We start from the raw sequence: 13,867 nt of genomic DNA on the forward strand, positions 1-13,867 counted from the left end.
GAAAATTAATCAATTAATTTTTAAATCAAATTGAATACCCAATTTAGCAAAGTGTACGCATGTTATGTGTGAAAACAATGAGAAATATGACTGCAAAACTGCAAGATGGATACAAAAACAATGCAATGCATGTGAATCCTAAACACAAATGATGCATGAAAAAAATTTTGGTCAAAAACATAGAAACTGAAAATTTTTCAGTTTCGATCGATCGAGAATTGATCGAACATCAATCGAGTCAGGCAGACTCAAACCAAAAAATTTAATCGCAATTTCGATTGATCGAAAAACAGGTTCGATCGATCGAAAGTCTGAAAAAATCAGATTTTTGAAAAACAGAGCATTTTAATGTAGAAACTCTTCAAAGCATATTGTTTATAAAAAAAATGCATGAGTATGAGACGAAAAGTTTTTTTCAAAAATACTTGAATTCAATCCAGATCTTCCAAAATCAAGATTTTCAATCAATTTGTCCTTAAAGCGCAAACATTAAACACATTTTGCATTAAAATCAAGGAACTTTTAATCTTGGATGGCCACAACAAAATCACACACAATATAATGTACCAAGTTTAGCAAAGAGTAACTTGTGTAGTGTGTGCAACTAGCAAAAGCTTGAGATACATGTGAGGTGATATGTGAATAGCAATCAATCACAAAGTCTACAAAATTCATCACATAGAATTTAAAAGAGACTATCACCTAAAGAGTTACATCATATAACTCCCATATCTCCTAGAACAAAAGCTTGAAATCATGTAAGTTTCTTGTATTTTTGCCTCATAGTTATGTGAAATGGTATCAAGCCTAATAGTACACACCAATTTTAATTATGTGAGATGGTATCAAGCCTAATAGTACACACCAATTTTAAGCATTAAGCAATTAAGCCGAGGCATCACTTTATGCTCTTTTTGTGCATGTGCTACACTTTCTCGAGCATAAAATCTTANTTGAGGCACAGACACCTTTGGTTTAGCTGCTCTCTTAGCAGCTTGAAGCTTGTAACAGTTAGGACGAATGTGTTCAGACTTTCCACAATAATGACAAACCCAAACAGGTTTACCATGCATCTTGTCCTTAGAAAGGGTAGGTTTAGTTTCTCTCAGATCAACCCTAATCTTCTTAGGAGGTGAAACTTCTACAGGTTTGACTACCTCACTCACAGGTGGTTTGACAGTTTCACTCACAACCTTACTCACAGAAGGTTTAGAAGAAGATGAAGGAACAAAGTTCGTGGAATGTGGAGTAGACACAGAGATGCTTTCAACATATCCTATCCTAGATTTATCAGAAGGATACTTTTGAACATTCAGCATGTGATCAAGTTTAGAACTAGCAGTTCTAGCAACAGATAAATCATGTTCTAAAGTTTTAACTTTATCAAGCAAAAGCATGTTCTCAGATTTCACATAGTTTAAAAGATCATTAGCATCAAATAATTTAACAAGCAAATTTTTCTTTTCAAGCTCAAGAGAATCAATTTTCTTCAGGCCAAGTTCAACATTCGTAGCATCCTTTACAGCAACTTTGCAAAGTTTATTATAGGCCTCTTGAAGATCTGCATCCTCAGAAAGTTCCCCATCAGAAGAGTTTTCCTCAACAGATATGCTTTCATTGACTACTGCAGTAGCAGTGAAAGCAATGAAGTTTCCATCCTCGTCACATTCAGACTCATCATCAGAAACCTCATTATCACTAAGGGTTACAGCCATAGCTTTACCCTTATTTCTTAAGAATGTAGGACATTTAGATTTAACATGACCATACCCTTGACAACCAAAACACTGAGCACCCAAAGAATTGTTTGAAGATTAACCTACTTTTTCTCTAGGTTTTTCAAAGTTATTAACCTTAGTGGGATCATTCTTCCTAAAGTTTCTAGGTTCAGCAGTGTTTGTACCTCTTACCTTTCTATTTGTATTTGTCAGAAAGTTTCTAAAATTCTTAGCAAGGTAAGCTATCTCTGTAGCAGAGAGCTCATCATCAAATCCACCAGCCTCAACATCATCAACAGACTTAAGAGCCATTGATTTGGATTTGTTTGTTTTGGGTAAGTCAGACTCATAGGACTGAAGAGAATCTACAAGCTCATCAACAGGGATGAAGTTCACATCCTTGCTTTCAGTAATGGTAGTCACTTTGGGTCTAAAGTCTTCAGTTAAAAATCTAAGTATCTTCCTAACAATTTTAGGTTGATCATAGATTTCACCCAAATTAAAAGTAGAATTAACAATATCATTCAGTTTGGCATAAAATTCATCAAAGGATTCATCATCAGACATCCTAATGCTCTCAAACCTAGAAGTTAATTGCTGCAGTTTGTTTATCTTAACTACCTTTGTGCCTTCATGCACAGTTTCGAGGATTTTCCAAGCAGTATGAGCAACCTCAACATTAGAGAACCTCTTAAATTCCTCCATAGAAACAGCATTGAAGATGGCATTCATAGCTTTGCTATTGAAGTCTGCTGCTTTTTTTCAGAAGTTTGCCACTCACTCACAAGAGTAGCGGGCTTCTCCCATCCGTATTCAACGGAATTCCAAACTCTCTCATCAATAGATTTCAGGAATGCTCTCATCCTTACTTTCCAATAAGCATAGTTATTCCCATCAAAGTGAGGAGGAACAACAAGAGAGTGTCCATGCTCCATGACAACAAGGGTCAAGGATCAGCTCAGAGATCAAAAATCTCAGACAAAAGCTACCTGCTCTGATACCACTTGATGGAAATTTAGACCCCTTAAAACACAACCAGATTGAGTAGCCTAGTTAATTAGCCAAGTTGTTACTTAGTCAAATTAAGCAATTCTAGGTTAAAACAATCAAACAATCATATCAAGAATATATAGCAGCGGAATAATAAATAACACAGGATATGATCACCTAAGAAAACCAAACCGGTAAAAAACCTGGGGAGGATTTTACCCACCTATCCTCAAGGCAAACCTGAATTCACTATGAAAGAATCAATGTTCATACAAAAGGACTTACAAGCTCCCCACTCGACTTCCTAATGCTACCTACCAGTAGAACTTACTGACACGACCCGTGCAAGCTCCGAATCCACGAACTCCTTCTTTCTTGAATTCTTCAATCAGCTACAAGCACCCACGCTTGATATTCTTTAAGTTTCAATGGTAGCAACTAAGTTGATCATCAAGATGTTGAAGTAATCTCAATCTTGAAAACCCTAAGCTTTGTGTAAAGGAAAGCTCCTCTAGGTCTCACAAGAGATTTACACAAAACCGCAATGTATGAGCAACAATACAACTGGAGCAACTCTTAAAACGTGACTAGGGTTTTTCCTTATATACCTAGGGCAAAAACATAAAACCCTAAACGTTTTAATGAGTTAGGGCTGAGTTGGAAAAACTGCAGAAAATGCAATCTGGTCGACTTTCGATCGATCGAATCTATTTTTCGATCGATCGAGCCAGACCGAAATTCCCTAATGCATCTACAGTCTCTCGATTTCAACTTTACAACAATTAATCAACTTTGAGCATACTTTAACAAGACTTAACATATTGTTTTGATCATGGTTTGCCAATATTACAAATTAGAGTTCTAAATACATAAATTCCTAAACCTTTAGAACCTAACAATTTGGTTTAGGTTTGGGCGGGGGGGGGGGGGGTGTACATAGATTTCTATCTTTTTGTTTTGTTATGTTAAACCAAAAAAAAAAAAAAAAATTCTTTTTGCCTAGCTTGAGGTTTATGTTTTGAGTTCGTTATACTACTTTTGCTTAAAGAATTTCATTGCTTTCATGCTCAATTCATTACATATGCACGTAGCCACTCAGACACAATTTGTTGTTGAAGGATAAAAATGATTAGAAAATCTTGATGATAACAATGTGGAGACTGTAACCCCTGTGAGTTTTGAGCCAATCATTATTTTTGGGGGGTTATTTATTGTTTCTAATCTTAAAGTTCATTTGGAAGTGCATAACATATTTCCCTTGTTGTAGTCTCATTGTTCTTTCTTTTGGCCAAGAAAAAAAAATGATTTTACGCCACACTTGAATCTTTTGAAGTCATTGATGTTGAATGAACTATACTAGTCTTTGAGAGATGAGATTAGGCCATTTTTGTCTACTTTGAGCCATATATATGTTTCTCTTTTTTCATACATCATCGCTAGTCACCCCGTTGAGCCTTTTAATTAGCCTTTCTTTCTTAAAGCCCTTATCCATAGTGTTTCAAGATGAAATTTGATCAGTTTGTTTCAATGTGGTGGTTTGTGCGAGATTTCAAAGAAGAAAAAAAAAATTCAAAAAAGAAAAGAATTCAAAAAAAAAAAAAAAGGAAAAATGTCAACAAGGAAGAAAATAAAAAGAGTTCTCATCAAATTTTGAGAAGTGAAATGGAAGGAAGGAGTACTGCTTTGAAGAAGAAGAGGTGGAAAAAAATGTTGAATGGAAATTCCAAAAAGAGTTGACATTCCGACAAATCTTGAAAACACTTTTTATTATTTACCTTCACCCATTTTTATTTCATTCCCTTAACTTTATCCTACATTACGTCCTAATAAAGTCCTTATTTGATCTTGAAGATTGTGTAGTTCAAATATTGATATGACTGAGAAGAAAAAAGTGTGGCATAAATATTTTTGGCATCCTTTTATGAAACTACTTGTTCTTTCTTGATTAAGCGTTTTTCTTGTGATTTATATGTGAGGTGTTTGATTTTGCTTACATTATTCTGCTCACATATGTTGTTGAGAGTGTACACCCCATTTCAGAGTGATTTCATTTGTTGAGTGATAACACCAGAAAGATTTGAGTTGAAGCATACTTTCAAATAGAGATTCAAGTCAAATTTATTCTAAAACTAAGAGTATGTTTGGGTTGGCTACCACTTTTCCCTCATATTGAGTTTTGATGGCATGAGAAATTTCTTTAGCATTTCAAGCACATACAAAAAAAGCTTCATGCTCTTCAGCCCAATGTCAGTCTCTACCACATAGCTCATGTTTAGGCGGTAATAATTCAAGTTGCCAATATTCTGTGGATTATTATGACGGATCATCCTCAGATGGAGACCTTGCTATTGACACCCTCACTCTGGGATCAACTACAAGTCGCCCTGTGCCTCTCCCTAAAACTATCATAGGGTGTGGACATGATAACGTAAGATTCACTAATGTAGTGTTTTTGAACTTGAACTAATCCTCTTTGCAAAAGGCAATTAATTTTTTTTTTTTTGTTTTTTTGTTTTCGTTTTGTTTTGTTTATTTTAGTATTCATTCTCAGAATTTTGTGGGTATATTCCCTACAAACCCTCACGAGACTACAACTCGTCCACTAGTGTAAGCTAGGGGTTTAAAGGCTTGTTGCATATGCTAAATGCAATCAAAATTTTCAGTGAAAGTGGATTATTTAGGATTTCCTTTTTCCTTGTTTTGTTTTACTCTTTATCTATTTTGCTCGAGGACTAGCAAAATGTAGGTTTGGGGGTATTTGATGTGCATGAAATATATACAATAAAATACTCACATATCTACATATTTAGCTTTACTTTTATGTTATTTTGTGACCGATTATGTAATATTTTTGTATTGCAGGTAACAAGGGCTTTACATGCAAAGTGGGTCTAGGCCAATTGAATCAAGCCCATTTACATCCAGCTAGGCATGAATATTAAATTTAAGTCCAATTGGAGTAAGGAATCAAAGGAAATTTGCACCAAATCCAAGTCCAATTCGGATTAGGATTCCAGCCTGCATATCAGTTAGTATTTTTGGTATAACTTTTGGCTCAGATGTCCAATCGAGATTATTCAAGTTGGGCTGGAAAGTTAACTTAAAGGGCTACAACTTTGTAGTTTATTAGGAGCCCGAATTCTGAAGTTAGATGGGCCAAAATAGTCGGTTAAGTGAAGCCTAAAAATCTGGGATTTTCTCCAAACGGGAATTCAACTTGTAATAGGATTCCTTGATCTATTTAAAGGCTTTTTAGCGCAAAATTCAGGGAGGCTAGTGCTAGGTCTGAGATGCAAAATAGAAAATTGGAGCAAGAGGCAGTGTCGCATGTGGCTTCTCTGTAGCTTTTCTCCATGATAGTACTGTGACTATTTCTTTCTCTATTTTATTTGTCTAGTTTAATGTTTAGTATTTTATTTTTTTTTATTTTCTTTCAATTACCATGAGTAGCTAAATTTATAATTAGGGTTGAGGATGAAACCTTGTTAAGGATTATCAGTAATATTTATGTTATTTGATTTTTCCCACAATAGTTGTTCTTTAATTATTTAAATTGTTCTTGCTTCATATCAATTGACTAAGATGAGATTCTAGATATGAGTTCAATCATGGTTTTCTCATGATTTAAGATTTGTCTTAATTAATTGAATGCTTGGTTTATTAATTCTTGATTATAAAATTGAATATCGTTTGTGATTTATCTGTCAATGGATAGAAGTTATGATTTGATTTTTAGAATTGGATATATCTTGTGATTTGTTTGGCTACAGATACAATTGACGATTTGGTTTTATACTTAAGAAGCGAAGAAGAACATGCTTTTGGTGTTTTATATAGAAGTTTTAATGATAATATTTTCCATGGTAGCAAGATTGTTTTCTAGATTATCATGTAATGGTTGAGAAAAATTAATGATCATAAATATATATTGATATGACTTACAAGACAGATTCCAAAACCTTAATTCCTTTCTCGTGATCGTTTACATCTTCTTATTGCTTTATATCTTTTGTTTAGCTTAACTATTTGCTTAATTTTATTTTTTGCTTAGTTTATTTAATTTCAAAACAACCAATTTTTATTAAACTAGATTAGGATTAATTTGGTTAAGATTTGATTTAATTTTCCTATGGGTTCGATCTCGTTCTTGTCAAACTATACTTCGGTACGATTCGTATACTTGCGAGTATTTTAAAATTTCACAACAAGTTGAAAGACACCTTCCATTATGCATGATAGAATATTAATCAAGTGAGACATATATTATTGCAACCTAGTAAGAGATTGTATATATAGGTATGTACAATGATAGGTTGTAATAATGTTATTTGAGTTTAGAGAATATTGTTTCATAAAGTGAAAATTCAGGTTTTGGAATTTTCTAAGTGAAAATTCTAAATTAAGCATTTTCGATTGTTTGAAACTTTGGCTCGATCGATCGAAATGGTAAAGAAAAATTCCAGGAGGTTCTCCCTGGTTCAATTGATCATAAAAAGCATTCGATCGATCGAAAGAACCTCTCGATCAATCGAAACCCGCATGCTGAATTTTTTGCAGAATTTTTCTGGTGACTATTCGAAAAGGTTGAAAAGGTTTCAAGCCTTGTGAATGGCTTTATGAAACATTTTAACTCTTTATACCTGCCTTTTGATGAAATATAACCTTATGGGTATAAATAAAGGCTTATGTTCACTTGAAAAATAAGTTAGAGAAAAACACAAGAAATCCTGTAGTTATGCTCAAGAATTGTTATCTGTAGAACCCAACATCTTGGTTATATCCTAGGAACAAATTTGTGATAATCCTTTAGAAACAATAACATGGGGGGCAAATATTGTCTAAGGAAAATGATATTGTGTCTCCAAGTTATCTATTTTCTATTTTTCTTTTGTGTTAACCTTATTCTTACGGTATTACTTTGTATAATATCCCTAACATCTCCTAATTGAATAGATCCCCTATACCAAATTGAACGTCCTAAAGCTCATTACTATTAAGGTATATTTGATAGACTGTAATAGGCACTGTAATGTAATAGTTATTCCTATAGTTTAGATATTCATTTGTTTGGTTATATTTTTATTACAAAGAATAATCATTCCTTATGAATATCTATTCTTTAAAATGAGGAATAACTATTCATTTCTAAAAGGGATGTAATAGTTATTCCTTAGTAGGTTTATTAATTTCTACAATTAATATATTTCTAAATAAATAAACTTTCCATATGCACATAACAATAATGAAAATAAAAAATCATAAAAAATAACAAATCTCTCTTTCAAATCTAAAAAATATTATTTTTTATGAAATATAATTATATGAGTAAGATATTCTTAAAATATATCTTAAGTTTGATTTAAATGCTTTCATTCTATTGTTTTTTGGATTTTATTATTATGTTGTCACCAAACAAAAAAAAATAGTAATAAGCATTACATTACAGTATTTTTTATACCCTGTAATATCTATTCCTATTCCTATGTAATTACTGTTACTATCTACCAAACGTGCCCCTAGCTTGGACTCAAGGACCTACTCTCATTTGGGAGTCCAAACAACCAACAGATCAAGAGAAATCACAGTGAACGTAATATTATCAAAGTGTTCTTAAGGACCCACTGCAAAAACTTTTGCATTTAGCAAAATGCACTAATTGATATTCACTGACCTAATTAGATGGAAGTACTTAAGTATTAACATAAGGATATGATCCTTAAAAAAAATTGTAAAAGAAAAAACGTTGAGTTGTTTATGGTTACGCTATAGAAAAAAGAGTGATGTTATAGTTAGTATTCGGTTAAGTATGTCAACACATGTTAAATATTTTATTGTGAATATTTTACATAATTTGGTCTTTTTTTTTTCCAAATTTAGTCTAACCCCGATTAAGGAGGTTGGTTTAGTGGTACCTAAGACTTCATAATATCCATGAGATCTATTTTTACCCAAAAAAAACAAAAAATGGTCTAAGAATTTTTAATGTTTATTTTTAAATTTTCATAAATTTTAAGTGGACCTAGCATTCAAATAGTGGCCTATTGATGCAACATCAAGTGGCTTTGATACCAATTGATGCAATCAGAGTATATAGGGGTGTGCATAGGTTGGGTTGGGTCGGGTTAAGGGGATTTTTGACCTAACCCACCATAGTGGATTAAAAAAAATTCAACCCAACCTAACCCAACCCACATGGGTCTGGTTGAACCTAGGGGTTGGAAAAATTTTTTTATTACTATTATTATTAAATTGAGCAAAAAGAAATATATATATCACACTTGCCACCTAAGTTGATAAAGAAAATATACATTAATATATGAACTAATATTCCAACTCAATTACACATTAATATATGTATTAATATACATTAATATTGACTTTTATATAGGATAGGAGGAAGAGTTTTTTATTTAAAAAAAAATTATTAATTATATAATATATATTAAATATATGAGTGGCTCGGGTCGGGTTTGAGAGGTTTGGAATTTTATGACCCGAACCCAACCCGACCCGCTGTCCAAAAAAAAATTGCAACCCAACCCAACCCACCAAGTCCTAAAAACCAAACCAACCTAGCAGGTTCGTTTGGGTCAAGTCGGTTTTGGTGGGGTGGTCGGTTGGCTGCACACCCCTAAGTGTACACATGTAGAAGCTAAATCTATATCACAGATATATTAACTACAACTCTTCTACAAAACCTAAGTTTTGCAAGAATTTTAGGCTAGTGAAAGAAAATTTTACTAATAACAACTAACTAATCACCTCCTCATTCAAAAGAGTATTTATAGGAAGAGATTTCTCCTACTCCTTTTCGAAAAATAAATAAATAAATAAATAACAAAATCCTACTTCTACTAGAGAAAGGAAAATAACTTAAGTAGGAAAAAAAAAACATCATAAAATCCTAATTCAACTAGGAAATGGGTAATAAAATCCTAATTCAACTAGCAAAGGAGAAACAACATAAAATATTAAAAATTATTTTCCCCTCAATCAACCATTCTGTATCACCTATTGGTTAAACCAATAATTCATTAATTAGCCGAAAACTTATATCGGATCTAGTTCCAATTAGGGCTTAACATTTATACTCAATAGTAAGTAATTATTATGAAGGAAAATGCTAATGAGTGCCCTTAGAGTACTTGTTAGTAATCTATTTTAGGAAAGTTTTGATATCACTTTTATGGGAAATGAAAAAAAGCTGTCAAATTATTAATTACTTTTTTTCATTTCCCATAAAAATTTTTTTTAAATGGATTATTAACTAGTGCCCTAAAGGCACTTGTTAGCATTTCCCTTCATAATAATTACTTACTATTGAGTATAAATGTTAAGCCCTAATTGGAACTCGATCCGGTATAAGTTTTGGGCTAATTAATGAATTATTGGTTTAACCAACAGGTGATGCAGAATGGTTGATTAAGGGGAAAATAATTTTTAATATTTTATGTTTTTTCTCTTTTGCTAGTTGAATTAGGATTTTATTACCCATTTCCTAGTTGAATTAGGATTTTATGATGTTTTTTTTTTCCTACTTAAGTTATTTTCCTTTCTCTAGTAGAAGTAAGATTTTGTTATTTATTTATTTATTTTTATTTTTTTCTAAAAGGGGTAGGAGAAATCTCTTCCTATAGATACTCTTTCGAATGAGGAGGTGATTAGTTAGTTGTTATTAGTAAAATTTTCTTTTGCTAGCCTAAAATTCTTGCTAAACTTAGGTTTTGTAGAAGAGTTGTAGTTGTGATATAGATTCAGCTTCTACATGTGTACACTTAGGTGTGTGCAGCCAACTCATCACCCCACCAAAATTGACCTGACCCAACCCAACCCAACTTGCTGGGTTGGATTGGGTTGCAAATTTTTTTTGGATAGCGGGTTGGGTTGGGTTTGGGTCATAAAATTTCAAACCTGTCAGATCCGACCCGACCCACCCATATAATTTCCCTATTATGAATGACTAGTTCGGGCTATGTTACTCAATTTCCCACAGTTAATGTGCTGCGACATAGTTTCAAACCTGTTTATTTTGTCTATATAGTTATTCATATTTTATTTTCTAAATACAAACTGTCACACTGTTTAAATATTTTAAATAATATGATAATCTATACATTTTTTAGATTTGAAAAATGATATGTAACCAAGAAATATACCAACCTTGTGATGGAGACTATCCTTCTCCGCAAAGAGTAGTGTACGTTTTTCCTCTAGAAGCACAATAAACTACTCTTAAAATGAAGTAAGGCCACAAAAAGTCATACGAAAACACATAGTTAGCAGCATTTCCAATCGATGAAATATTCGTTCTTCCTGAAATGAAAGACCTTCTAGAGGTGAACAGTCCCACCCTGATCCGCGTTTACTGGATGATTTTCCAGGAAGCTCTAATTGCAATTTGCATTATTCACTCCATCACACAAATTGTCCCATCACTATATATAATCACCTACTCTTCTGCCATTTCCACAAACAACTCCAAGCATCCTATACTCCTTTTTCAGAGAAGAAATTGGCATAAACAAACAGAAGAAAACTTTTCTATTCACTTTTCCCAGAGAAGAAAATGGCTGAGAAAATAAACCAGCAGGTGCACCCCTTCGCACAAGTAAATAAGCAACCCAGAAGTGATGAGGAGTCTGGTACTGTGACATCTGATCAGGCGCTCAAGCGAAAGAAAAGGATCAAATTGGCCATATATGTTGCTGCTTTTGCTGTGTTTCAGACCATTGTTATCTTGGTCTTTGCACTCACTGTGATGCGTGTAAAGACCCCTAAGATCAGGTTGGGCACTGATGTCACGTTCCAGATCTTCAAAACTGGAACCCAAGCATCACCTTCCTTTGACTTGAGCTTCACAACCCAAGTTGGAGTTAAGAACTCAAACTTTGGTTCCTATAAATTTGATAGCACCATTGCCACGTTCATGTACGAGGGTGTAACAGTAGGGCAAGTCACTATTCCTAAAGGTAAGGCTGGGCTGCGTTCTACCAAAAAAGTTACTGTCACAGTTAATGTGAATTCAAACGCTCTGCAAAGCACCACTAATCTTGGAAGTGAATTAGGTGCTGGTGTATTAACTCTGAACAGCCAGGCAAAGCTTAGTGGGAAAGTGGAATTGATGTTTGTGATGAAGAAGAAGAAGTCCGCCGAAATGAATTGCACGATGACCATTGAAGTGTCAACAAAGGCGGTCCAATCTATGGATTGCGAATAAATATAAAAGATATTTAGCTTCCTTTTGTTTTTATTCTATTCTTTTACTGGATTTTATAATTATGTGAGGATACTTCTGTTGACCAAGTTTTACTATATGTGAATATTTTTTTCAATGTAATAATTTTTTTTATAATATAAAATTTTTTAATAACAAAATATTGTATATCCAAATACAAATAAGAAAAATATTATCAGAACCGGATGTCGTTTGTTGAAATTCTCCGAAAAAGAAAAAAAAAAGAAAAAAAAAAAGACAAATTGAATGGCCTACTCATCGACCATAACCCATCACCTCTGAACAACTCATGTACGTACAATGGTACAAGTAATTAATAAGCAGAATTATTAAGGGCATAACCAAATTAGGTTACTATATACAGCTTAAATACTGATGTGTAATAAATGTAGTTAATAGACTTCCAACACCTAATAAATTAATGTTTGAATTGTATTTTACTGATTTGTTATATATCAGTTCACAAATTCTACCAAATTTGAAGTAGATATCTCTAGCATCAGTTGTTCAAAGGTAATGCTTGCTTTACATGATACACAATGCAATGGTATATTTTCTTTTTTGGGACAACACAGGTGTTGAGAACTCTTTCAGCACATAATTATTCTCCAACGAGTGCATAATCCCTATCCCACAAATAACAGGTAAAATATAGAGAATTTTGTAGAGTAGTCCCAAAATATTGATTAGAAATTTTGATGTTCAAATATCATAAGTCTCATAGGTACTAAGAACTACCATTTATTGTAATTTTATTAAAACATTCATATTATCCTATGAATATTTGGAGGGGGGAAAATAGAACTTTGAGAACATTTATGTTGATTCAACCATCTCTTTTCCGACTTGCCTAGTTGACTCGTATGTTTTCAATACCAACTAATTGCACAATACCTCTTAGTTACTCGTCTCTTTTGTGCCATTCAGGACTTATTAACAGGCGGATCCTAAAAGAAATAAATGAGAATGTATCGAACATATTTCATCTTTCGTTTGTTAAAACTCAAAACTTCCAAGAATTTTTTTTAGGACTCAAGTGACTATCATGAACAATGTAGTGGGCCTTCCCTTCTTCTATCACTTCAAAAAGATTTCACTACAAAAAACTGGTCCTATAGTGGCGTTTGTGAAACGCCACTATAGGTACAAAAAACGCCACTATAGGCCCATTTTGGCTATAGTGGCGTTTACAAACGCCACTATTGTACCGCCATTATAGACCTATAATGGCGTTTTACAAAAACGCCACTATAGGACCACCTACAAACGCCACTATAAACCAATTTTTATTTTTTTATTTTTTAAAAAAATTAGTCTATAGTGGCGTTTGTAAACGCCACTATAAGTATAAAGTGACGGAACAATAGTGGCGTTCTTGAAACGCCACTATAGCCAAACCACCACCAAAAAAAATTTTGATTACCAAAAAATTAATTTTTGGTAATCAAAAGAATTTTTTTTACGTGAAAAAGTTTTTTTTTTAATTGAATTAAGATTGTAATTAAATTAATATTACAATTTTAATTAAATTAAATGATACAAAATGAAACAAAATACGTTCAGCAAATTACAAATCCAAATCTAAAAAAATACAAATTCAAAAAAATACAAAATACAAACACTATAGTCCAGCAAATTCAAAATGAAACACAAACCCACCAAAAAAAATTCAAAGTTAAACAAAATATGCTCACATCCAAAAAAAAAAAAAATAGCAACTCCACCCCAACACATTCAGCCACCATAGACCAACCTGCAAAAAGAAATCATCAAATAGATTTCAAAATTTTCACTACTTTTTTGGTTCTATTAACAAAGATATTATCACACTTGAGATCTCTATACCTATCAATAATAAAAAGCCAAAGAATTCACAAAAATTAATCAAGGAAAAGACCAAAACAATCATTAAAATTTAAAAAAA

The 13,867-nt window shown here is 32.7% G+C and overlaps 1 protein-coding gene across 1 annotated transcript; it reads left to right on the plus strand.

The window, feature by feature from the left end:
• Positions 1–11,050: 11,050 nt before the first annotated feature.
• LOC112013055 (late embryogenesis abundant protein At1g64065) lies at positions 11,051–12,048 on the plus strand. Its single transcript, XM_024045446.2, has one exon. It carries the CDS (start codon positions 11,275–11,277, stop codon positions 11,923–11,925), a length of 651 nt encoding a protein of 216 aa, XP_023901214.1. The 5' UTR covers positions 11,051–11,274; the 3' UTR covers positions 11,926–12,048.
• The last annotated feature ends 1,819 nt before the right edge of the window (positions 12,049–13,867 follow it).

This window comes from Quercus suber, unplaced genomic scaffold (assembly GCF_002906115.3).
Source record: "Quercus suber isolate HL8 unplaced genomic scaffold, Cork oak 2.0 scaffold_861, whole genome shotgun sequence".
Classification (NCBI taxonomy): domain Eukaryota; kingdom Viridiplantae; phylum Streptophyta; class Magnoliopsida; order Fagales; family Fagaceae; genus Quercus; species Quercus suber.

Bases quoted from the DNA above. Each gene is read 5' to 3' on its own strand.
- LOC112013055 (XM_024045446.2), top strand. From the start codon at position 11,275: ATGGCTGAGAAAATAAACCAGCAGGTGCACCCCTTCGCACAAGTAAAT.